This window comes from Pseudophryne corroboree, chromosome 5 (genome assembly GCF_028390025.1).
Source record: "Pseudophryne corroboree isolate aPseCor3 chromosome 5, aPseCor3.hap2, whole genome shotgun sequence".
NCBI classification, from domain to species: Eukaryota; Metazoa; Chordata; class Amphibia; order Anura; family Myobatrachidae; genus Pseudophryne; species Pseudophryne corroboree.
The window spans coordinates 149,321,708-149,348,050 of NC_086448.1; the positions used below are offsets into that span (position 1 = coordinate 149,321,708).

Consider the following 26,343-nt stretch of genomic DNA (forward strand, 5'->3'; position numbering starts at 1 on the left):
CTTCAGGCTCAGATTCTGGTTTCTTGGAATCAAACGGGTCCACATCTGGACTTGCAGTTGTGCCGGCTGTCGGTTCAGCAGACTCGACAGTCTCTCCGTTGGTGGCTTCACAGTCCCAATCTAACCAAGGGGGGCACCGTTCACTGTTTAGTCTTGAATGATGGTCGCCACGTACGCCAGCCTCATAGTTGGGGGTGGGGGGGCGATGTTTCAATCTCAGCACTCCCAGGGACTCTGGAAAGGTTAAGAATCGAAGTTACCGATCAACATTCTAGAGTTGAGAGCAATTCGGTATGCTCTAATTCAGGTACAAACCAGCGTCCAAGGTCATTCAGTACGCATTCAATAAGACACTGCCATGATGGTGGCTTACATAAACAAACAATCGCAGGTGGAGAGACATGATGGAGGTCGACCATATTCTCCAGTGGGCGGAAACGTGGATTCTAACCGTCTCCGCAGTTCACATCCCAGGAGTGGACAACTGGGAAGCAGATTTCTTAAGCCGTCACATGATACATCCGGGAGAATGGGAACTTCATCAAGAAGTATTTCTGCCCTTGTGTCTCTGTGGGGAACACCCAACATCGACCTCATTGCATCTCGTCTCAACCGAAAGCTACCTCGGTACGGCTCACGAACGCAGTATCCTCAAGCAACGCTAATCAATGCCTTGACAGTTCTGTGGCAATTTCAACTGGGATATGTGTTTCCGCCACTTCCCTTGATACCGCGTTTAATTCAACGCCTCCGGAGAGAAGGTCTCCCAGTTCTTCTTGTAGCACCAGACTGGCCTCATTGTCAGTGGTACACTCTTCTCCGCAGCAGGGTGACCAAGGCCCAGTTCCGTCTACCTCTGTGGTCCAATCTACTTCTACAAGGTCTTTGTCACCACCACGATTTAAATCGTCTGGCTTTGACGGCTTGGTTCTTAATTCCAGCATTTTAAGAGCAAAAGGGTTCTCTCGACCAGTGGTAAAGACTATGCTTCATGCTAGAAAACCAGTCACCTCTCGTATTTATCCCAGAGTATGGCGTATCTACATTGCTTGGTGTGAAAGGCGTGGGTTGTCACCACACCTCTTTTGTTTGCCTCGTCTGTTGTCTTTCTTTCAGGATGGTTTGACTAAAGGACTTAGTTTGTCTTCCCTTAAGGGACCAGTTTCAGCATTATCGGTACTTTTTCAGAAAAGATTGACTCTCATCCTGGAGGTCCAGACATTCCTTTAGGGTGTTATCAGGATTCAACCTCTTTTTGTTCCTCCGGTTCCACCCTGGGATTTAAATCTGGTTCTTCAAGCTCTCCAGAAGCCTCCGTTTGAACCACTAGAATCTGTTATGCTTTCTTACTCTGAAAGTGGTTAGTTTCTCTTGGCCATTGCTTCAGCCAGGCGTGTTTCAGAGTTAGCGGCGCTTTCTTGCAGACCACCTTTGTTGGTTTTTCACGACAATCGAGTGGTCTTACGTACGAAGCCTTCCTTCTTGTCAAAAGTTGTGTCGGCTTTCCATATGAATCAGGACATAGTACTTCCAGCGTTTGTTCCAGAGTCTTCTGGAAAAGATTGTAATTTAGGGCTATTGGATGTTGTTAGAGCCTTATGCATTTATTTGTCCCGTACAGAGTCTATTTGTAGTACGGATACCTTGTTGGTTATGATTGATGCACCCAAGCGTGGTTGGCCGGCTACTAAGGACACGGTGGCGTGCTGCGTTACTTCCGCTGTTCGGCAGGCTTATGTATCTTCGACATTACCTGTTCCTGACTCATTGAGGACTCATTCGACTCGAGCCTTTGGAGCCTCTTGGGCTGTTCGCGGTGGTGTATCTGTTGAGCAGCTGTGTAGAGCGGCGACCTGGTTGTCCATGCATACCTTCACGAAGTTCTACCGTTTTCATAATATTGATTTGGAGACTGCCTCTGTTGGGCGTCAAATTTTGCAGACGGCTGTGCCGTCTGTGTCTCCCTCCTCTCATTAGCTTGCTTTGGGAAATCCCACAAGTAACGGCGCAGCGTCCCCCAGATGGATGAAAGAGAAACAGGGATTTTTGTTTACTTACCGTAAAATCTCTTTCTCTGATTCCATCTGGGGGACGCTGTGATCCCTCCCGTATTTTTGTCTGGTTTATTGGTTATATTCTGTTCTGCATCTTCCGGCTTTCCTAAATGTTAACTGAGGTAATCTGCTGGTTAGGCTGGAGATGGGAGGGGTTAGAGGGGGAGGAGCTAGTTTTTATAGGTTCGGTGCCAACTCCTATCCCACACACTCTAACCCCACAAGTAACGGCGCAGCGTCCCCCAGATGGAATCAGAGAAAGAGATTTTACGGTAAGTAAACAAAAATCCCTATTCCTGCATGATCCTAGCATAAGTTAAAAGTAAAATGTATGTATTTAAATATTGGCCCTGTTGGTGAAGTGTGCCTACATTCTGGGGCGTCGAGAGTGGAGGGGGAGGGGGTTACCCGGATTCAGCTTGTGTAAGGGGACCAGTAGGGGTCTGGGACAGCTGACTAGGTTAAATGTATAGAGGTTGATATCATGGTTATATCGGGTTGGGTATGACTTACCGACGGTGGTCGTGGTGCTGGTGGTCGGTGGTGCTGGTGTTGAGTATACAGATGGTGACATCCCGACAGGGGTGAGCTAGGTTCTCCACTATCCCATAACTCTAACCCTCCCTTCTCGAAGCCTAACCCTAACCTTCCCCTTTGGTGCCTGACCCTAACCTCCCCCGTTGTAGCCTAAACTTAACCCCCCTTTTCCCGTGGCTTAAACCTCTCCCCCCTCCTTAGTGCCAAACCCTACACTCCCCCCCGGTGGTGCCTAACTCTAACCCCCCCCCTCCCTGCAGTCTAACCAAATCCTCCCCCCAGGGCTTTTTCTAGCCAATTTGGCTTCCAGTGCGAGATTTAAAAATGTGCCCCTCCCCCCCCACCTATTGACATTTCAAAAATGCCCCCCCCCCCCCCATAGATATGCTAAATGGGCATTGTCTCACTAAAATGGGCGTGGTCTCGCCTGAAATTACTAATTACACCCCTGTTTTTGACCCTGCACCAACAGATCATGGCCACCACAGGGGCAAAAAATAAATTCCACCATATTAAGCTCCACTCAGTAATGCCCCCTGCACCATATTATGCCACACACCACAATGCCCTTGATACATTATGGCCTACAGTAAAGCTTCTAATTACTTTTAAATTACTTGCTCATTGCCAAGGGTTTCATGCTCTGGGTGTCATTCAGGTTGCCAGGGGTTTCATGCTCTGGGTGTCACGATCCGGGTATCTGGACGCCATTTCTTACCTATCAGATGCCTCCTAAGGCTGGCTCAGCGCTCCAGGACCGGATCCCATCTGTTATCCTGATGTGCACATTCCCGCATCCTCTCCTGTCTCTCTGGACGCAGTCACAGTAACGCCTTATACATCTGGCATGACGTCTCCCGCGGCCTCCGCCGCCGTCCCTGAGCTTCTGCATTCAGAGTGGCGATTACGTCAGCCGCGGCCTCCGCTGTGTCCGCGTGGTCGGATGTGCATCTGTCAGCCTGGCGTCTCCTGTCTCCGGTGGCCGGCGCCGCCATTACTGTTTTCCAGACCACATGGATTACAATCCAAACTTCCCTCCAAGTGTCTGCATGGGTGCAGCCATCTTGGATTCTGTCAGCTGATCTTTCCTACCAATCCGTTGTCAGTATTATTAATTTGCATAATTGCCTAGCCAATGCCTTCCTTGCTGCAGGTATAAATAGGTTGTGCCTGAGCAAGGAAGGCGTCAGTGCTTTGGTTGTCAAACCTAGTTCCAGTTTGTCTCTCTCCTGTGATTGTCTTCCAGGTTCCAGCTCCTGTCTCCAGACTTCTGCTATAGAGACCCGCACCAGCATTCCATCTGCGGTGTAGCCTGACTCTCCGATCCATTCTGGACTCACCTGTTTCCAGCTACAACATCACCTGCTTCCAGCTCAGCTTCCAGCAGTGTACAGCTTCTCTTAAAGGGCCGGTGTCCTTTCTGCAGTTTACCACTCTCCTCCGGTATTATTATTTCTCCGCTCTCAAATTCTACATTTCATCTATATTGCATCGCTCTCAAGCTTTATTTATTATTTAACTGGTTCCAGCCAGTATCCACTCCGTGCCAACACCTGTCTGGTTCTAACCAGTACCCACAGCAGCATTTTATCTACAGCAGTCCAGCTTTCCCTGGAACACCAGCTGGTACGACCCTGGGCTTTCCTCATTGCTACAGTTGAGCCTGGTAAGGACTTTCCAACTTGCAGATAATAAAACTGTCTCATACCACCAGAGCTCTGTGGCCCCTGCCACCCTGTAGTACCCAGGAACTGTATTATTATTTCTCTGCTGATTTTTATGTTTCTTTTTACTGCTACTGTGATGCATGGAGTTTGTCATAAATAAATATCATTGACTTTTACTCAAGTTGTCGTGGTCATGCCTTCGGGCGGTTTCTCTTCATGTTACTTACATGTCCAGGGGTCTGATACAACCTCCCAGGTTCCGGTACGTCTCAGCCCCTACAACTGAGGCTGCCTTCCGTCAGCTCAGGCCCTCAGTTGTGACAGTAAGCACTGACCAAATGAATCCAGCCGGAGACCAGGATCAAGCGGCCAGGCCGATGCAAGAACTGGCAGCCCGACTTGAACATCAGGAGGCTGCACAGGGCCACATCATCCGCTGTCTCCAGGATCTCTCTACTCGGCTGGATGGGATTCAGACAACTCTCCGTGGATCAGGCGCATCTGGGGCGTCAACCACAGTGACTCCAACTATAACCCCACCCACCTTACCCGTTTCTGCTCCACGTCTTCATCTTCCAACGCCAGCAAAATTTGACGGATCTCCAAGATTCTGCAGGGGATTTCTCAACCAGTGTGAGATTCAGTTTGAGCTACAACCTGGCAATTTTCCCAGTGACCGTACAAAAATTGCCTACATCATCTCTCTTCTCAGTGGCTCAGCCCTCGACTGGGCATCACCGTTATGGGAGAGGTCCGACACCCTGCTATCTTCTTACACTGCATTCGTGTCAACATTCAGGCGCATCTTCGACGAGCCAGGCCGGGTAACTTCAGCTTCGTCTGAGATTCTCCGTTTACGCCAGGGATCACGTACTGTAGGACAATATCTTATACAGTTCCAGATTCTGGCATCTGAACTGGCATGGAACGACGAGGCCCTGTATGCTGCATTCTGGCATGGTTTATCCGAGCGTATTAAAGATGAGTTAGCTACCAGAGACTTACCCTCCAAGTTAGATGAGCTAATCTCACTTTGTACGAAAGTTGACTTACGTTTCAGAGAGAGAGCAACTGAGCGTGGAAGATCATCTGCTCCAAAATCTTCTGCTCCTCCTCCTCGCCAACTGTCACCAACTAAAGATGAACCCATGCAAATTGGCCGTTCCCGTTTAACTCCTGCTGAGCGCCGAAGACGTCTCTCTGAGTCTCTCTGTCTGTATTGTGCAGCTCCGTCTCACACTATTAATGCCTGTCCCAAACGTCCGGGAAACTCCAAATCCTAGCTCGCCAAGGAGAGGGCCGGCTAGGAGTAATGATCTCCTCTCCATCTCCTCAAGATTGTAATCTCCCAGTCTCGCTTCAAGTTGCTCAACGTTATCAGAACATCATTGCCCTCCTGGATTCCGGAGCAGCTGGGAACTTTATTACCGAAGCCTATGTTAAACGGTGGTCCCTACCCACCGAGAGACTTCCTTCCTCCTTTTCCTTAACTGCCGTGGATGGCAGTAAAATTTTTGATACAGTTATTGCTCTAAGGACTCTACCAGTTCGTCCGAGAGTGGGAGTTCTTCATTCCGAACTTATTTCACTTTTAGTGATTCCAAGAGCCACACATCCTGTGGTCCTGGGCCTTCCATGGCTCCGTCTTCACAATCCTACAATTGATTGGACGACTACGCAAATTCTGGCATGGGGTCCCTCCTGTGCTGAGACATGTTTGTTTAAAGTGTTGCCTGTCTGTTCTTCCTCCCCCAGGTCGTCTGATGTTCCACCTCCTCCATATCAAGATTTCACGGATGTGTTCAGTAAAGCTTCTGCTGATATCCTTCCTCCTCATAGAGAATGGGACTGCCCGATTGATCTCGTTCCAGGGAAGGTTCCACCTCGAGGCCGAACTTATCCGTTGTCTCTGCCTGAGACGCATTCTATGGAGGAATACATTAAAGAGAACCTAGCAAAGGGGTTCATTCGACCTTCTTCTTCTCCAGCCGGCGCAGGCTTCTTTTTTGTAAAAAAGAAAGATGGTGGTCTGCGGCTGTGCATCGACTACAGAGGTTTGAACGACATTACCATCAAGAACCGCTATCCTTTACCCCTGATTACTGAGCTCTTTGACAGAGTTAGCGGAGCTACCATCTTTACAAAGCTGGACTTGAGAGGTGCATACAATCTCATCCGGATCCGTGAGGGTGACGAGTGGAAGACCGCATTTAACACCCGTGACGGACATTATGAGTACCTCGTCATGCCCTTCGGATTGAGCAATGCTCCAGCTGTCTTCCAGCATTTCGTCAATGAGATTTTCAGAGACATTCTATACCGTCATGTCGTGGTCTATCTAGATGATATCCTCATTTTTGCCAACAATTTAGAGGAACATCGTTTTTGGGTAAAGGAGGTTCTGTCCCGTCTCCGTGTCAATCATCTCTATTGCAAATTAGAGAAATGCGTCTTTGAAGTCAAGTCCATTCCGTTTCTAGGGTACATTGTGTCCGGTTCCGGACTAGAGATGGATCCTGAGAAACTACAAGCAATCCAGAATTGGCCGGTACCCTTAACCCTCAAAGGGGTCCAGAGGTTCTTAGGGTTCGCCAATTATTACCGAAAGTTTATACGAGACTTTTCCACCATTGTGGCGCCTATTACTGCTTTCACCAAGAAGGGTGCTAACCCGTCCAAGTGGTCTGAAGAAGCCATGCAAGCTTTTCATCTTTTAAAACAGAGGTTCATCTCTGCGCCTGTCCTGAAACAGCCTGACATCGACTCTCCTTTCATCTTAGAGGTGGATGCCTCCTCCGTTGGAGTAGGAGCGGTGTTATCTCAGAGGGCTAAAGATGGCCATTTACATCCTTGCAGTTTCTTCTCACGGAAGTTCTCCCCAGCGGAGCGCAACTATGCCATTGGCGACCAGGAGTTGCTAGCCATCAAGCTCGCTCTAGAGGAGTGGAGATATCTGTTGGAGGGAGCTTCTCATTCAATCACCATCCTTACAGACCACAAGAACCTTCTATATCTGAAAGGCGCACAATGTCTCAACCCTCGTCAGGCCAGATGGGCACTTTTCTTTTCCAGGTTCGACTTTAAACTCCAGTTCTGTCCGGGCTCTCAGAATCGCAAGGCCGATGCCCTTTCCCGCTCATGGGAGCAAGAAAATGAGTCAGAGTCTTCAGACAAGCATCCTATTATAAATCCGTTGGCATTCTCCACGGTAGGGATGGACTCTACGCCCCCATCAGGGAAAAGTTTTGTGAAGCCGACACTAAGGAAGAAGCTCATGCATTGGGCCCATGCTTCCCGCTTTGCCGGACATACAGGTATCCAAAAAACCCTGGAGTTTATCTCTAGGTCCTATTGGTGGCCAACTCTGAAAAAGGACGTTTTGGAGTTTATTGCATCTTGCCCAAAGTGTGCTCAACATAAAGTATCCCGCCAGTCGCCTGCGGGGCAACTGGTTCCACTATCTGTTCCCCGTCGACCATGGACCCATTTGTCGATGGATTTTATTACAGATTTGCCCATGTGCAACAAGTTTAATACCATCTGGGTGGTAGTTGACCGGTTCACCAAGATGGCACACTTCATTCCTCTTACCGGTCTTCCGTCAGCTTCCAAGTTGGCTCAAGTATTCATACAAGAGATCTTTCGACTCCACGGTCTTCCAGAAGAAATTATCTCAGATCGAGGAGTTCAATTCACAGCCAAATTCTGGCGAAGTTTATGTCAAGTCCTCCAAGTCAAGCTAAAGTTTTCCACGGCTTACCATCCTCAGACCAATGGTCAAACTGAGAGGGTGAATCAGGACTTGGAGTCCTTCCTCCGCATCTATGTGTCCTCCTCTCAAGATGACTGGGTTCAATTACTTCCCTGGGCCGAGTTCTGTCATAACAACCAGTATCATTCTTCATCTTCTTCAACACCATTCTTCACCAACTTTGGATTCCACCCTAAAGTCCCTGAGTTCCAACCGCTTCCAGCAACTTCTGTTCCCGCAGTGGATATCACCTTGCATCAGTTTGCCAATATCTGGAGGAGCGTACGATCAGCTCTGCTCAAGGCATCGTTCAGGTACAAGAAGTTTGCGGATAAGAAGCGTCGAGCAGTTCCTGCTCTCAAGGTGGGTGATCGGGTATGGTTATCCACGAAGAATTTGAGGTTAAGAGTTCCCAGTATGAAGTTTGCACCTCGCTACATCGGTCCTTTTAAAATTGATCAAGTCATCAATCCTGTTGCTTACAGACTCCAGTTGCCTCCCTTCTTAAAAATACCCAGGACATTCCATGTTTCCCTGTTGAAACCGCTAATCTTGAATCGGTTTCATTCCTCACTTCCTCCAACTCCGAAAGTCCAAACTCAACGAGGCGTTGAGTATGAAGTAGCCAAGATCCTGGACTCACGTCACCGTTACGGTCAACTTCAGTATCTTATTGACTGGAAGGGTTATGGCCCCGAGGAACGTTCATGGACCAATGATTCTGATGTCCATGCTCCTGCCTTGGTCCGGAGATTCCATTCCAAGTTTCCTCAAAAGCCAAAGAAGTGTCCTGGGGCCACTCCTAAAGGGGGGGGGGGGGTGCTGTCACGATCCGGGTATCTGGACGCCATTTCTTACCTATCAGATGCCTCCTAAGGCTGGCTCAGCGCTCCAGGACCGGATCCCATCTGTTATCCTGATGTGCACATTCCCGCATCCTCTCCTGTCTCTCTGGACGCAGTCACAGTAACGCCTTATACATCTGGCATGACGTCTCCCGCGGCCTCCGCCGCCGTCCCTGAGCTTCTGCATTCAGAGTGGCGATTACGTCAGCCGCGGCCTCCGCTGTGTCCGCGTGGTCGGATGTGCATCTGTCAGCCTGGCGTCTCCTGTCTCCGGTGGCCGGCTCCGCCATTACTGTTTTCCAGACCACATGGATTACAATCCAAACTTCCCTCCAAGTGTCTGCATGGGCGCAGCCATCTTGGATTCTGTCAGCTGATCTTTCCTACCAATCCGTTGTCAGTATTATTAATTTGCATAATTGCCTAGCCAATGCCTTCCTTGCTGCAGGTATAAATAGGTTGTGCCTGAGCAAGGAAGGCGTCAGTGCTTTGGTTGTCAAACCTAGTTCCAGTTTGTCTCTCTCCTGTGATTGTCTTCCAGGTTCCAGCTCCTGTCTCCAGACTTCTGCTATAGAGACCCGCACCAGCATTCCATCTGCGGTGTAGCCTGACTCTCCGATCCATTCTGGACTCACCTGTTTCCAGCTACAACATCACCTGCTTCCAGCTCAGCTTCCAGCAGTGTACAGCTTCTCTTAAAGGGCCGGTGTCCTTTCTGCAGTTTACCACTCTCCACCGGTATTATTATTTCTCCGCTCTCAAATTCTACATTTCATCTATATTGCATCGCTCTCAAGCTTTATTTATTATTTAACTGGTTCCAGCCAGTATCCACTCCGTGCCAATACCTGTCTGGTTCTAACCAGTACCCACAGCAGCATTTTATCTACAGCAGTCCAGCTTTCCCTGGAACACCAGCTGGTACGACCCTGGGCTTTCCTCATTGCTACAGTTGAGCCTGGTAAGGACTTTCCAACTTGCAGATAATAAGAACTGTCTCATACCACCAGAGCTCTGTGGCCCCTGCCACCCTGTAGTACCCAGGAACTGTATTATTATTTCTCTGCTGATTTTTATGTTTCTTTTTACTGCTACTGTGATGCATGGAGTTTGTCATAAATAAATATCATTGACTTTTACTCAAGTTGTCGTGGTCACGCCTTCGGGCGGTTTCTCTTCATGTTACTTACATGTCCAGGGGTCTGATACAACCTCCCAGGTTCCGGTACGTCTCAGCCCCTACAACTGAGGCTGCCTTCCGTCAGCTCAGGCCCTCAGTTGTGACACTGGGATCCATGCTGGTTGCCAGGCATTTCATGCTCTGGGATTAATGCTGGTTGCCAGGGGTTTCCTGCTCTGGGACGGGTGTCATGATCGTTGCCAGGGTTGTGTAATGTTAGTTGCCAGGGCTTTGTAATACCAGTTGCCAGGGCTGTGTAATGCCAGTTGCCAGGGATGTGTAATGCCAGTTGACAGGGCTGTGTAGTGCTCGTTGTCAGGGGTGTTTACAGCGCCTGCCAGCCCGTCAGCATCTCCCTCCTCCTCCCGCCCGCCAGTTGCTCCTGACTCCTGGTGCTTCCCCTCCTCCCTGTCATTAGTACTCCGCTCGGGGGCAGAGTTTCGCGTAAGGACGCATTTGCGTCGTGACATCACGATGCAAATGCGTCATTACGCGAAACTCCACCCCCTGAGCAGAGTAGTAATAAGATGGAAGAGGGGGAGCACCAGGAGCCACCAAAAGTGCCACGGCGGGCGCCCCGTGCGACGGCACACCTTGCCCACTGCCAGAAACCTCACTGCTTTCCCCTCTTGCAGCCTGACCCTAACCTCTCAGGGTGGTGCCTAAACCTAACACTTGCCCTAAACATAACCCTACCGCTATTCTCACATTCGGGATGCCGACTGTCGGGATTCTGGCGTGATGTCCTGACCTTTTCGGGATTCCAGCATCAGGATTCTTGCTGCCAGGATCCTGACAGCCCGCATCTTGACTGGATTCCGGTTATACCAATGTGGACAAATAGGGGTAATTTCTCTGACGTCCTAGTGGATGCTGGGGACTCCGTAAGGACCATGGGGGGATAGCGGCTCCGCAGGAGACTGGGCACAAAAGTAAAGCTTTAGGACTACCTGGTGTGCACTGGCTCCTCCCCCTATGACCCTCCTCAAAGCCTCAGTTAGATTTTTGTGCCCGAACGAGAAGGGTGCACACTAGGTGGCTCTCCTGAGCTGCTTAGTGAAAAGTTTAGTTTTAGGTTTTTTATTTTCAGTGAGACCTGCTGGCAACAGGCTCACTGCATCGAGGGACTAAGGGGAGAAGAAGCGAACTCACCTGCGTGCAGAGTGGATTGGGCTTCTTAGGCTACTGGACACCATTAGCTCCAGAGGGATTGAACACAGGCCCAGCCATGGAGTCCGGTCCCAGAGCCGCGCCGCCGGCCCCCTTACAGAGCCAGAAGCAAGAAGAGGTCCGGAAAATCGGCGGCAGAAGACATCCTGTCTTCACCAAGGTAGCGCACAGCACTGCAGCTGTGCGCCATTGCTCCTCAGCACACTTCACACTTCGGTCACTGAGGGTGCAGGGCGCTAGGGGGGGGGCGCCCTGAGCAGCAATAAAAACACCTTGGCTGGCGAAAATACATCACATATAGCCCCCAGGGCTATATGGATGAATTTTAACCCATGCCAGAATCCATAAAAAAGCAGGAGAAAAGTCCGCGAAAAAGGGGCGGAGCCTATCTCCTCAGCACACTGGCGCCATTTTCCCTCACAGCTCCGTTGGAGGGAAGCTCCTTGGCTCTCCCCTGCAGTCACTACACTACAGAAAGGGTTAAAAAAAGAGAGGGGGGCACTAATTAGGCGCAGTATTAACAATACAGCAGCTATAAGGGAAAAACACTTATATAAGGTTATCCCTGTATATATATAGCGCTCTGGTGTGTGCTGGCAAACTCTCCCTCTGTCTCCCCAAAGGGCTAGTGGGGTCCTGTCCTCTATCAGAGCATTCCCTGTGTGTGTGCTGTGTGTCGGTACGTTTGTGTCGACATGTATGAGGAGGAAAATTATGTGGAGGCGGAGCAAATTGCCTGTAATAGGGATGTCACCCCCTAGGGGGTCGACACCTGAGTGGGTGAACTGTTGGAAGGAATTAACAGTGTCAGCTCTTTACAAAAGATAGTGGTTGACATGAGACAGCCGGCAACTCAGCTTGTGCCTGTCCAGACGTCTCATAGGCCGTCAGGGGCTCTAAAGCGCCCGTTACCTCATATGGCAGATACAGACGCCGACACGGATACTGACTCCAGTGTCGACGGTGAAGAGACAAATGTGACTTCCAGTAGGGCCACACGTTACATGATTGAGGCAATGAAAAATGTATTACACATTTCTGATAATACGAGTACCACCAAAAGGGGTATTATGTTCGGTGAGGAAAAACTACCTGTAGTTTTCCTGAATCTGAGAAATTAAATGAGGTGTGTGATGAAGCGTGGGTTTCCCCCGATAAAAACTGATAATTTCTAAAAAGTTATTGGCATTATATCCTTTCCCGCCAGAGGTTAGGGTGCGTTGGGAAACACCCCCTAGGGTGGATAAAGCACTCACACGCTTGTAAAAACAAGGGCTCTACCCTCTCCTGAGATGGCCGCCCTTAAGGATCCTGCTGATAGAAAGCAGGAGGGTATCCTAAAATGTATTTACACACATACTGGTGTTATACTGCGACCAGCAATCGCCTCAGCCTGGATGTGCAGTGCTGGGTTGGCGTGGTCGAATTCCCTGACTGAGAATATTGATACCCTAGATAGGGACAGTATATTATTGCCTATAGAGCATTTAAAAGATGCATTTCTATATATGCGTGATGCACAGCGGAATATTTGCCGACTGGCATCAAGAGTAAGTGCGTTGTCCATTTCTGCCAGAAGAGGGTTATGGACACGACAGTGGTCAGGTGATGCGGATTCCAAACGGCATATGGAAGTATTGCCTTATAAAGGGGAGGAGTTATTTGGGGTCGGTCTTTCAGACCTGGTGGCCACGGCAACAGCTGGGAAATCCACGTTTTTACCCCAGGTCGCCTCTCAACATAAGAAGACGCCGTATTATCAGGCGCAGTCCTTTCATTCCCATAAGGGCAAGCGGGCAAAAGGTTCCTCATTTCTGCCCCGTGACAGAGGAAGAGGAAAAAGGCTGCAGAAATCAGCCAGTTCCCAGGAACAGAAGCCCTCTCCCGCCTCTGCCAAGCCCTCAGCATGACGCTGGGGCTTTACAAGCGGACTCAGGCACGGTGGGGGCCCGTCTCAAGAATTTCAGCGCGCAGTGGGCTCACTCGCAAGTAGACCCCTGGATCCTTCAGGTGGTATCTCAGGGGTACAAATTGGAGTTCGAGACGTCTCCCCCTCGCCGTTTCCTAAAGTCGTGTCACAACTGAGGGCCTGAGCTGACGGGAGGCAGCCTCAGTTGTAGGGGCTGAGATGTACCGGAACCTGGGAGGTTGTATCAGACCCCTGGACATGTAAGTAACATGAATAATAACTGCCCGAAGGCGTGACCACGACAACTTAGATAAAAGTCAATGATGTTTATTATGACAACTCCGCATCACAGCAGCAATAAAAGAAAACGTAAAAGTCAGCAAAGAATAAATACAGTTCCTGAGTACTACAGCATGGCAGGAGCCACAGGGCACTGGTAGTGTGAGATAGTTCTTATGATCTTCTAGATGGAAAGTCCTTACCAGGCCCGGCTGTAGCAATGGAGATAACCCAGGATTGTACCAGCTGGTGTTCCAGGAAGAGCTGGGTTGCTGAAGGTAAAACAGCTGCTGTGGATACTGGCTGGAACCAGACTGTTGTTAGCACGGAGTGGATACTGGCTGGAACCAGTTAAATAATAAATGAACTTTGGGAGCGATGAAATGTGAACTGAAATGTAGAACTTGAGAGCGGAGAAATAATAATTCCTGTGGAGAGTGGTAAAGTGTAGAAAGGACACCGGCCCTTTAAGGGAAGCTGTACTCTGCTGGAAGCTGAGGCTGGAAGCAGGTAGTGTTGTAGCTGGAAACAGATGAATCCACAATGGATTGGAGAGTCAGGCTACACCGCAGGTGGAATGCTGGTGCGGGTCTCTATGGTGGAAGTCTTGAGACAGGAGCTGGAACCTGGAAGACAATCATAGAAGAGAGACAAACAGGAACTAGGTTTGACAACCAAAGCACTGACGTCTTCCTTGCTCAGGTACAGCTTACTTATACCTGCAGCAAGGAAGGGGTTGGCTAGGCAATTATGCAAATCAACAACACAGACAGCAGATTGGTGGAAATGATCAGATGACAGAATCCAAGATGGCTGCGCCCATGCAGACACTTGGAGGGAAGTTTGGTTTGTAATCCATGTGGTCTGGGAAACAGTAATGGCGGCGCCGGCCACCGGAGACAGGAGACGCCAGGCTGATAGATGCACATTTAACCACGCGGGCACAGCGGAGGCCGCGGCTGATGAAAAGACCACTCTGCATGTGGAAACTTAGGAACAGCGGAATCCGGTCCTGGAACGCTGAGCCCGCCTTAGGAGGCATCTGAAGGGTAAGTAATGGCGTCCAGATACCCGGATCGTGACAGCACCCCCCCCCTTTAGGAGTGGCCCCAGGACACTTCTTAGGCTTTAAAGGAAACTTTGCGTGGAAATTTCGGACCAAGGCAGGAGCATGGACGTCAGAGGCATTGGTCCAAGAGCGTTCTTCAGGACCATAGCCCTTCCAGTCAATGAGATACTGAAGTTGACCGTAACGGTGACGTGAGTCCAGGATCTTGGCCACTTCATACTCAACGCCTCGTTGAGTTTGGACTTTCGGAGTTGGTGGAAGTGAGGAATGAAACCGATTCAAGATTAGCGGTTTCAACAGGGAAACATGGAATGTCCTGGGTATTTTTAAGAAGGGAGGTAACTGGAGTCTGTAAGCAACAGGATTGATGACTTGATCAATTTTAAAAGGACCGATATAGCGAGGTGCAAACTTCATACTGGGAACTCTTAACCTCAAATTCTTCGTGGATAACCATACCCGATCACCCACCTTGAGAGCAGGAACTGCTCGACGCTTCTTATCCGCAAACTTCTTGTACCTGAACGATGCCTTGAGCAGAGCTGATCGTACGCTCTTCCAGATATTGGCAAACTGATGCAAGGTGATATCCACTGCGGGAACAGAAGTTGCTGGAAGCGGTTGGAACTCAGGGACTTTAGGGTGGAATCCAAAGTTGGTGAAGAATGGTGTTGAGGAAGATGAAGAATGATACTGGTTGTTATGACAGAACTCGGCCCAGGGAAGTAATTGAACCCAGTCATCTTGAGAGGAGGACACATAGATGCGGAGGAAGGCCTCCAAGTCCTGATTCACCCTCTCAGTTTGACCATTGGTCTGAGGATGGTAAGCCGTGGAAAACTTTAACTTGACTTGGAGGACTTGACATAAACTTCGCCAGAATTTGGCTGTGAATTGAACTCCTCGATCTGAGATAATTTCTTCTGGAAGACCGTGGAGTCGGAAGATCTCTTGTATGAATACTTGAGCCAACTTGGAAGCTGACGGAAGACCGGTGAGAGGAATGAAGTGTGCCATCTTGGTGAACCGGTCAACTACCACCCAGATGGTATTGAACTTGTTGCACATGGGCAAATCTGTAATAAAATCCATCGACAAATGGGTCCATGGTCGACGGGGAACAGATAGTGGAACCAGTTGCCCCGCAGGCGACTGGCGGGATACTTTATGTTGAGCACACTTTGGGCAAGATGCAATAAACTCCAAAACGTCCTTTTTCAGAGTTGGCCACCAATAGGACCTAGAGATAAACTCCAGGGTTTTTTGGATACCTGTATGTCCGGCAAAACGGGAAGCATGGGCCCAATGCATGAGCTTCTTCCTTAGTGTCGGCTTCACAAAACTTTTCCCTGATGGGGGCGTAGAGTCCATCCCTACCGTGGAGAATGCCAACGGATTTATAATAGGATGCTTGTCTGAAGACTCTGACTCATTTTCTTGCTCCCATGAGCGGGAAAGGGCATCGGCCTTGCGATTCTGAGAGCCCGGACAGAACTGGAGTTTAAAGTCGAACCTGGAAAAGAAAAGTGCCCATCTGGCCTGACGAGGGTTGAGACATTGTGCGCCTTTTAGATATAGAAGGTTCTTGTGGTCTGTAAGGATGGTGATTGAATGAGAAGCTCCCTCCAACAGATATCTCCACTCCTCTAGAGCGAGCTTGATGGCTAGCAACTCCTGGTCGCCAATGGCATAGTTGCGCTCCGCTGGGGAGAACTTCCGTGAGAAGAAACTGCAAGGATGTAAATGACCATCTTTAGCCCTCTGAGATAACACCGCTCCTACTCCAACGGAGGAGGCATCCACCTCTAAGATGAAAGGAGAGTCGATGTCAGGCTGTTTCAGGACAGGTGCAGAGATGAACCTCTGTTTTAAAAGATGAAAAGCTTGCATGGCTTCTTCAGACCACTTGGACGGGTTAGCACCCTTCTTGGTGAAAGCAGTAATAGGCGCCACAATGGTGGAAAAGTCTCGTATAAACTTTCGGTAATAATTGGCGAACCCTAAGAACCTCTGGACCCCTTTGAGGGTTAAGGGTACCGGCCAATTCTGGATTGCTTGTAGTTTCTCAGGATCCATCTCTAGTCCGGAACCGGACACAATGTACCCTAGAAACGGAATGGACTTGACTTCAAAGACGCATTTCTCTAATTTGCAGTAGAGATGATTGACACGGAGACGGGACAGAACCTCCTTTACCCAGAAACGATGTTCCTCTAAATCGTTGGCAAAAATGAGGATATCATCTAGATAGACCACGACATGACGGTATAGAATGTCTCTGAAGATCTCATTGACGAAATGCTGGAAGACAGCTGGAGCATTGCTCAATCCGAAGGGCATGACGAGGTACTCATAATGTCCGTCACGGGTGTTAAATGCGGTCTTCCACTCGTCACCCTCACGGATCCGGATGAGATTGTATGCACCTCTCAGGTCCAGCTTTGTAAAGATGGTAGCTCCGCTAACTCTGTCAAAGAGCTCAGTAATCAGGGGTAAAGGATAGCGGTTCTTGATGGTAATGTCGTTCAAACCTCTGTAGTCGATGCACGGCCGCAGACCACCATCTTTCTTTTTTACAAAAAAGAAGCCTGCGCCGGCTGGAGAAGAAGAAGGTCGAATGAACCCCTTTGCTAGGTTCTCTTTAATGTATTCCTCCATAGAATGTGTCTCGGGGAGAGACAACGGATAAGTTCGGCCTCGAGGTGGAACCTTCCCTGGAACGAGATCAATCGGGCAGTCCCATTCTCTATGAGGAGGAAGGATATCAGCAGAAGCTTTACTGAACACATCCGTGAAATCTTGATATGGAGGAGGTGGAACATCAGACGACCTGGGGGAGGAAGAACAGACAGGCAACACTTTAAACAAACATGTCTTAGTACAGGAGGAACCCCATGCCAGGATTTGCGTAGTCGTCCAATCAATTGTAGGATTGTGAAGACGGAGCCATGGAAGGCCCAGGACCACAGGATGTGTGGCTCTTGGAATCACTAAAAATGAAATAAGTTCGGAATGAAGAACTCCCACTCTCAGACGAACTGGTAGAGTCCTTAGAGAAATAACTGTATCAAAAATTTTACTGCCATCCACAGCAGTTAAGGAAAAGGACGAAGGAAGTCTCTCGGTGGGTAGAGACCACCGTTTAACATAGGCTTCAGTAATAAAGTTCCCAGCTGCTCCGGAATCCAGGAGGGCAATGACGTTCTGATAACGTTGAGCAACTTGAAGCGAGACTGGGAGGTTACAATCTTGAGGAGATGGAGAGGAGATCATTACTCCTAGCCGGCCCTCTCCTTGGCGAGCTAGGATTTGGAGTTTCCCGGACGTTTGGGACAGGCATTAATGGTGTGAGACGGAGCTGCACAATACAGACAGAGAAACTCGGAGAGACGTCTTCGGCGCTCAGCAGGAGTTAAACGGGAACGGCCAATTTGCATGGGTTCATCTGTAGTTGGTGACAGTTGGCGAGGAGGAGGAGTAGAAGATTTTGGAGCAGATGATCTTCCACGCTCAGTTGCTCTCTCTCTGAAACGTAAGTCAACTTTCGTACAAAGTGAGATTAGCTCATCTAACTTGGAGGGTAAGTCTCTGGTAGCTAACTCATCTTTAATACGCTCGGATAAACCATGCCAGAATGCAGCATACAGGGCCTCGTCGTTCCATGCCAGTTCGGATGCCAGGATCTGGAACTGTATAAGATATTGTCCTACAGTACGTGATTCCTGGCGTAAACGGAGAATCTCAGACGAAGCTGAAGTTACCCGGCCTGGCTCGTCGAAGATGCGCCTGAATGTTGACACAAATGCAGTGTAAGAAGATAGCAGGGTGTCGGACCTCTCCCATACCGGTGATGCCCAATCAAGGGCTGAGCCACTGAGAAGAGAAATAATGTAGGCAATTTTTGTACGGTCACTGGGAAAATTGCCAGGTTGTAGCTCAAACTGAATCTCACACTGGTTGAGAAATCCCCTGCAGAATCTTGGAGATCCGTCAAATTTTGCTGGCGTTGGAAGATGAAGACGTGGAGCAGAAATGGGTAAGGTGGGTGGGGTTATAGCTGGAGTCACTGTGGTTGACGCACCAGACGCGCCTGATCCACGGAGAGTTGTCTGAATCCCATCCAGCCGAGTAGAGAGATCCTGGAGACAGCGGATGATGTGGCCCTGTGCAGCCTCCTGATGTTCTAGTCGGGCTGCCAGTTCTTGCATCGGCCTGGCCGCTTGATCCTGGTCTCCGGCTGGATTCATTAGGTCAGTGCTTACTGTCACAACTGAGGGCCTGAGCTGACGGGAGGCAGCCTCAGTTGTAGGGGCTGAGATGTACCGGAACCTGGGAGGTTGTATCAGACCCCTGGACATGTAAGTAACATGAATAATAACTGCCCGAAGGCGTGACCACGACAACTTAGATAAAAGTCAATGATGTTTATTATGACAACTCCGCATCACAGCAGCAATAAAAGAAAACGTAAAAGTCAGCAAAGAATAAATACAGTTCCTGAGTACTACAGCATGGCAGGAGCCACAGGGCACTGGTAGTGTGAGATAGTTCTTATGATCTTCTAGATGGAAAGTCCTTACCAGGCCCGGCTGTAGCAATGGAGATAACCCAGGATTGTACCAGCTGGTGTTCCAGGAAGAGCTGGGTTGCTGAAGGTAAAACAGCTGCTGTGGATACTGGCTGGAACCAGACTGTTGTTAGCACGGAGTGGATACTGGCTGGAACCAGTTAAATAATAAATGAACTTTGGGAGCGATGAAATGTGAACTGAAATGTAGAACTTGAGAGCGGAGAAATAATAATTCCGGTGGAGAGTGGTAAAGTGTAGAAAGGACACCGGCCCTTTAAGGGAAGCTGTACTCTGCTGGAAGCTGAGGCTGGAAGCAGGTAGTGTTGTAGCTGGAAACAGATGAATCCACAATGGATTGGAGAGTCAGGCTACACCGCAGGTGGAATGCTGGTGCGGGTCTCTATGGTGGAAGTCTTGAGACAGGAGCTGGAACCTGGAAGACAATCATAGAAGAGAGACAAACAGGAACTAGGTTTGACAACCAAAGCACTGACGTCTTCCTTGCTCAGGTACAGCTTACTTATACCTGCAGCAAGGAAGGGGTTGGCTAGGCAATTATGCAAATCAACAACACAGACAGCAGATTGGTGGAAATGATCAGATGACAGAATCCAAGATGGCTGCGCCCATGCAGACACTTGGAGGGAAGTTTGGTTTGTAATCCATGTGGTCTGGGAAACAGTAATGGCGGCGCCGGCCACCGGAGACAGGAGACGCCAGGCTGATAGATGCACATTTAACCACGCGGGCACAGCGGAGGCCGCGGCTGATGAAAAGACCACTCTGCATGTGGAAACTTAGGAACAGCGGAATCCGGTCCTGGAACGCTGAGCCCGCCTTAGGAGGCATCTGAAGGGTAAGTAATGGCGTCCAGATACCCGGATCGTGACAAGTCGGCTTTACCGACGTCTCCCTCCGACAGGGAGGCAGTTTTGGAAGCCATTCACAAGCTGTATTCCCAGCAGGTGATAATCAAGGTACCCCTCCTGCAACAGGGCAAGGGGTATTATTCCACACTGTTGTGGTACCGAAGCCGGACGGCTCGGTGAGACCGATTTTAAATCTAAAATCTTTGAACACTTACATACAGAAGTTCAAATTCAAGATGGAGTCACTCAGAGCAGTGATTGCGAACCTGGAAGAAGGGGACTACATGGTGTCTCTGGACATCAAGGATGCTTACCTTCATGTCCCAATTTACCCTTCTCACCAAGGGTACCCCAGGTTGTGGTACAGAACTGTCACTATCAGTTTCAGACGCTGCCGTTTGGATGGTCCACGGCACCCCGGGTCTTTACCAAGGTAATGGCCGAAATGATGATACTCCTTCGAAGGAAGGGAGTTTTAGTTATCCCTTACTTGGACGATCTCCTGATAAGGGTAAGATCCAGAGAACAGTTGGAGGTCGGTGTAGCACTATCTCAGGTAGTGTTGCGGCAGCACGGTTGGATTCTCAATATTCCAAAATCGCAGCTGGTTCCGACGACTCGTCTTCTGTTCCTAGGGATGATCCTGGACACAGTCCAGAAAAAGGTGTTTCTCCCGGAGGAGAAAGCCAGGGAGTTATCCGAGCTAGTCAGGAACCTCCTAAAGCCGAGCCAAGTCTCAGTGCATCAATGCACAAGGGTTCTGGGAAAAATGGTGGCTTCCTACAAAGCAATCCCATTCGGCAGATTCCACGCAAGAACTTTCCAGTGGGACCTGCTGGACAAATGGTCCGGGTCGCATCTTCAGATGCATCAGCGGATAACCCTGTCACCAAGGACAAGGGTGTCCCTCCTGTGGTGGTTGCAGAGTGCTCATCTTCTAGAGGGCCGCAGATTCGGCATTCAGGACTGGGTCCTGGTGACCACGGATGCCAGCCTGCGAGGCTGGGGAGCAGTCACACAGGGAAGGAATTTCCAGGGCTTATGGTCAAGCCTGGAGACATCACTTCACATAAATATCCTGAAGCTAAGGGCCATTTACAATGCTCTAAGCTTAGCAAGACCTCTGCTTCAAGGTCAGCCGGTGTTGATCCAGTCGGACAACATCACGGCAGTCACCCACGTAAACAGACAGGGCGGCACAAGAAGCAGGAGGGCAATGGCAGAAGCTGCAAGGATTCTTCGCTGGGCGGAAAATCATGTGATAGCACTGTCAGCAGTATTCATTCCGGGAGTGGACAACTGGGAAGCAGACTTCCTCAGCAGACACGACCTCCACCCGGGAGAGTGGGGACTTCACCCAGAAGTCTTCCACATGATTATAAACCGTTGGGAAAAACTCGACAGGTATTGCGCCAGGTCAAGGGACCCTCAGTCAATAGCTGTAGACGCTCTGGTAACACCGTGGGTGTACCGGTCAGTGTAGGTGTTCCATCCTCTGCCTCTCATACCCAATGGTACTGAGAATTATAAGATGGAGAGGAGTAAGCACTATATTCGTGGCTCCGGATTGGCCAAGAAGGACTTGGTAACCGGAACTTCAAGAGATGCTCACGGAGGATCCGTGGCCTCTACCTCTAAGAAGGGACCTGCTCCAGCAAGGACCCTGTCTGTTCCAAGACTTACCGCGGCTGCGTTTGACGGCATGGCGGTTGAACGCCGGATCCTGAAGGAAAAAGGCATTCCGGATGAAGTCATCCCTATCCTGATCAAAGCCAGGAAGGATGTAACCGCAAAACATTATCACCGCATTTGGCGAAAATATGTTGCGTGGTGCGAGGCCAGTAAGGCCCGACGGAGGAATTTCAACTGGGTCGATTCCTACATTTCCTGCAAACAGGAGTGTCTATGGGCCTGAAATTGGGGTCCATTAAGGTTCAAATTTCGGCCCTGTCAATTTTCTTCCAAAAAGAACTAGCTTCAGTCCCTGAAGTTCAGACGTTTGTAAAAGGGGTACTGTATATACAGCCTCCTTTTGTGCCTCCAGTAGCACCTTGGGATCTCAATGTAGTTTTTGGGTTCCAAAAGTCACATTGGTTTGAACCACTTAAATCTGTGGAGTTAAAATATCTCACATGGAAAGTGGTCATGCTGTTGGCCCTGGCCTGGGCCAGGCGCGTGTCAGAATTGGCGGCTTTATCCTGTAAAAGCCCTTATCTGATTTTCCATTCGGACAGGGCGGAATTGAGGACTCGTCCTCAGTTTCTCCCTAAGGTGGTTTCAGCGTTTCACCTGAACCAACCTATTGTGGTGCCTGCGGCTACTAGGGACTTGGAGGACTCCAAGTTGCTAGACGTTGTCAGGGCCCTGAAAATATATGTTTCCAGGACGGCTGGAGTCAGAAAATCTGACTCGCTGTTTATCCTGTATGCACCCAACAAGCTGGGTGCTCCTGCTTCTAAGCAGACTATTGCTCGTTGGATTTGTAGTACAATTCAGCTTGCACATTCTGTGGCAGGCCTGCCACAGCCAAAAATCTGTAAATGTCCACTCCACAAGGAAGGTGGGCTCATCTTGGGCGGCTGCCCGAGGGGTCTCGGCTTTACAACTTTGCCGAGCAGCTACTTGGTCAGGAGCAAATACGTTTGTAAAATTCTACAAATTTGATACCCTGGCTGAGGAGGACCTGGAGTTCTCTCATTTGGTGCTGCAGAGTCATCCGCACTCTCCCGCCCGTTTGGGAGCTTTGGTATAATCCCCATGGTCCTTACGGAGTCCCCAGCATCCACTAGGACGTCAGAGAAAATAAGAATTTACTTAACGATAATTCTATTTCTCGTAGTCCGTAGTGGATGCTGGGCGCCCATCCCAAGTGCGGATTGTCTGCAATACTGGTACATAGTTATTGTTACCAAAAATCGGGTTATTGCTGTAGTGAGCCATCTTTTCTAGAGGCTCCTCTGTTATCATGCTGTTAACTGGGTTTAGATCACAAGTTATACGGTGTGATTGGTGTGGCTGGTATGAGTCTTACCCGGGATTCAAAATCCTTCCTTATTGTGTACGCTCGTCCGGGCACAGTATCCTAACTGAGGCTTGGAGGAGGGTCATAGGGGGAGGAGCCAGTGCACACCAGGTAGTCCTAAAGCTTTACTTTTGTGCCCAGTCTCCTGCGGAGCCGCTATCCCCCCATGGTCCTTACGGAGTCCCCAGTATCCACTACGGACTACGAGAAATAGAATTATCGGTAAGTAAATTCTTATTTTTAACTTTAAATGTTGTATTGTGTAAGCTACATGTTTAGCTGTGATCAGAGTACAACAAAACAAGATACATTGATTTCTATTTGGGATGAGTGTATAAGTCTTATTAGCGAACAATTTTACAGTGAAGCAAACCCATGGATCCTGTGCAGGAATTGCAGGGCTGTTCTGTACACACTCTTTTGTACTTTAGGTCCGCACAGAGTATGATCGCAGAATGGCTGAGTGTGACATGATAGAGCGACACATCATTCAGGCACGTGCGCGGGCTACTGCAGAGGAGGAGCGGAGACTTACCTCCCTGAAGAATGAAGCTGGGGAGACATTCCAAAGTCTGGGGTTACCCGCAGGTAAGATTACTCTGGATGAATTAATGCAACATTACTGACGTAGATGAACCATATTATATAAGAATTGTGTTCTGATATGTTGCAGTTCATGTGAAAACACAAAATGATAATATTTATTGTTCTTTGTGTTCTTTTTGAACATATGGCTTATTGTCCTGTTACTACATAGAACATCATGTATTTTTGGGCCAGGAGGTGCAAAATGTGGTATATTCTTGAGAATCTGGCCAGGGAATGGGGCTACTTAGTGCTGGCCATATGGATAAATACACCTTGCTTTGTAGCCATAAACATAATCTCATACCTCACAAAATTGGGGAGGACGGGGTACAGCTTTTCGTGCGCACCCCTGAAATTGGACATTGCATCATGATTCGTGGGGGGTGCGCACATTTTAGAAGGATGGCTGCGCATCATGCCCCTGTTTTCATCACGCAGGGAGTATATGGTCAGCATACCGCTCATCTTGATCCCGGCAGTCACAAAACCGACGCCGGGATCCCGACGGGGGCACCATACCACCGCCGGTATACCGGCAAGCTAGGTGATTCCCCCTCTATTGGTGTCCACGACACCCATAGAGAGAGAATAGAACCTGTGGCAAGTGTAGCTTGCCACTGATCCTGCAGCGTGGTGAGCGCAGCGAGCCTGCAAGGGGCTTCATTGCGCTTGCCCTCCTGCCGGTATACATACCGAACCCACGCAGGGTAGCTACTGGGCAGCCCTCAGCCTCTCCTGGCACAGTGCTTATGACCAAAGTAGAGAAGTGGCGACAGAGTGCCCCCCCCAACCTCAGCCCCACCAACAGGACACTGCGGTCAGTGGTTGGGTCAGTGCCCGAAAAATGGGACTGTCCCACTGAAATTGGGCGGTTGGGTGTTATGTAATCTTGGTTTATTTTTGTGGGATAAGGCTGTTTATATTATATTAGTGGGAGGACAGACAAATTATTTTGGCACATGTGGGTATGGGTTTAATCTGGGTGCTCCGGGGGTGAGATTAAGGGTTGCTGATCACATGTCCGGACTCCGGATCCCTCTGAATCAGTCCAGCTAGCCCCGCCCCCTCCTTGAAGAGCACAAGCCTTATCTGGCATGACATGATTGCGGTGTTGTGACAGGCAGAGGCAGCACAGCCTGTATGTATTTAAGTAGCAGGCCACATACTTAAATTATATTTTCTCTAACGTCCTAAGTGGATGCTGGGGACTCCGTAAGGACCATGGGGAATAGCGGCTCCGCAGGAGACTGGGCACATCTAAAGAAAGCTTTAGGACTATCTGGTGTGCACTGGCTCCTCCCCCTATGACCCTCCTCCAAGCCTCAGTTAGATCTCTGTGCCCGAACGAGAAGGGTGCACACTAGGGGCTCTCCTGAGCTTCTTAGTGAAAGTTTTAGATTAGGTTTTTTATTTTCAGTGAGACCTGCTGGCAACAGGCTCACTGCATCGAGGGACTAAGGGGAGAAGAAGCGAACTCACCTGCGTGCAGAGTGGATTGGGCTTCTTAGGCTACTGGACATTAGCTCCAGAGGGACGATCACAGGACCAGCTTGGATGGGTCCCAGAGCCGCGCCGCCGGCCCCCTTACAGAGCCAGAAGGCAGAAGAGGTCCGGAAAATCGGCGGCAGAAGACGTCCTGACTTCAACAAGGTAGCGCACAGCACTGCAGCTGTGCGCCATTGCTCTCAGCACACTTCACACTTCGGTCACTGAGGGTGCAGGGCGCTGGGGGGGGGGGGCGCCCTGAGACGCAATAAAAACACCTTGGATGGCAAAAAAAAATGCATCACATATAGCTCCTGGGCTATATGGATGCATTTAACCCCTGCCAGAATCCATAAAAAAGCAGGAGAAAAGTCCGCGAAAAAGGGGCGGAGCCTATCTCCTCAGCACACTGGCGCCATTTTCCCTCACAGCTCCGTTGGAGGGAAGCTCCCTGTCTCTCCCCTGCAGTCACTACACTACAGAAAGGGTTAAAAAAAGAGAGGGGGGCACTAATTAGGCGCAGTATTAACTATACAGCAGCTATAAGGGGAAAAACACTTATATAAGGTTATCCCTGTATATATATAGCGCTCTGGTGTGTGCTGGCAAACTCTCCCTCTGTCTCCCCAAAGGGCTAGTGGGGTCCTGTCCTCTATCAGAGCATTCCCTGTGTGTGTGCTGTATGTCGGTACTTTTGTGTCGACATGTATGAGGAGAAAAATGATGTGGAGACGGAGCAGATTGCCTGTAATAGTGATGTCACCCCCTAGGGGGTCGACACCTGAGTGGATGAACTGTTGGAAGGAATTACGTGACAGTGTCAGCTCTGCATAAAAGACAGTGGTTGACATGAGACAGCCGGCTACTCAGCTTGTGCCTGTCCAGACGTCTCATAGGCCGTCAGGGGCTCTAAAGCGCCCGTTACCTCAGATGGCAGATATAGACGCCGACACGGATACTGACTCCAGTGTCGACGGTGAAGAGACGAATGTGACTTCCAGTAGGGCCACACGTTACATGATTGAGGCAATGAAAAATGTTTTACACATTTCTGATAATACGAGTACCACCGAAAAAAGGGGTATTATGTTCGGTGAGGAAAAACTACCTGTAGTTTTCCTGAATCTGAGAAATTAAATGAGGTGTGTGATGATGCGTGGGTTTCCCCCGATAACAACGGATAATTTCTAAAATGTTATTGGCATTATATCCTTTCCCGCCAGAGGTTAGGGTGCGTTGGGAAACACCCCCTAGGGGGGATAAAGCGCTCACACGCTTGTAAGGGCTCTACCTTCGCCTGAGATGGCCGCCCTTAAGGATCCTGCTGATAGAAAGCAGGAGGGTATCC

The 26,343-nt window shown here is 49.5% G+C and overlaps 1 protein-coding gene across 5 annotated transcripts in view; it reads left to right on the top strand.

Annotated features, from left to right (window-relative positions):
* DLEC1 (DLEC1 cilia and flagella associated protein) overlaps nucleotides 1-26,343 on the top strand; it is a 247,281-nt gene that overhangs the window by 19,861 nt on the left and 201,077 nt on the right. For all 5 annotated transcript variants that reach the window (XM_063921795.1, XM_063921794.1, XM_063921796.1 and 2 more), the window contains exon 4: nucleotides 23,354-23,510. In XM_063921795.1, the coding sequence (XP_063777865.1) occupies nucleotides 23,354-23,510 (157 nt within the window). The remainder of the gene's footprint in view (nucleotides 1-23,353; nucleotides 23,511-26,343) is intronic.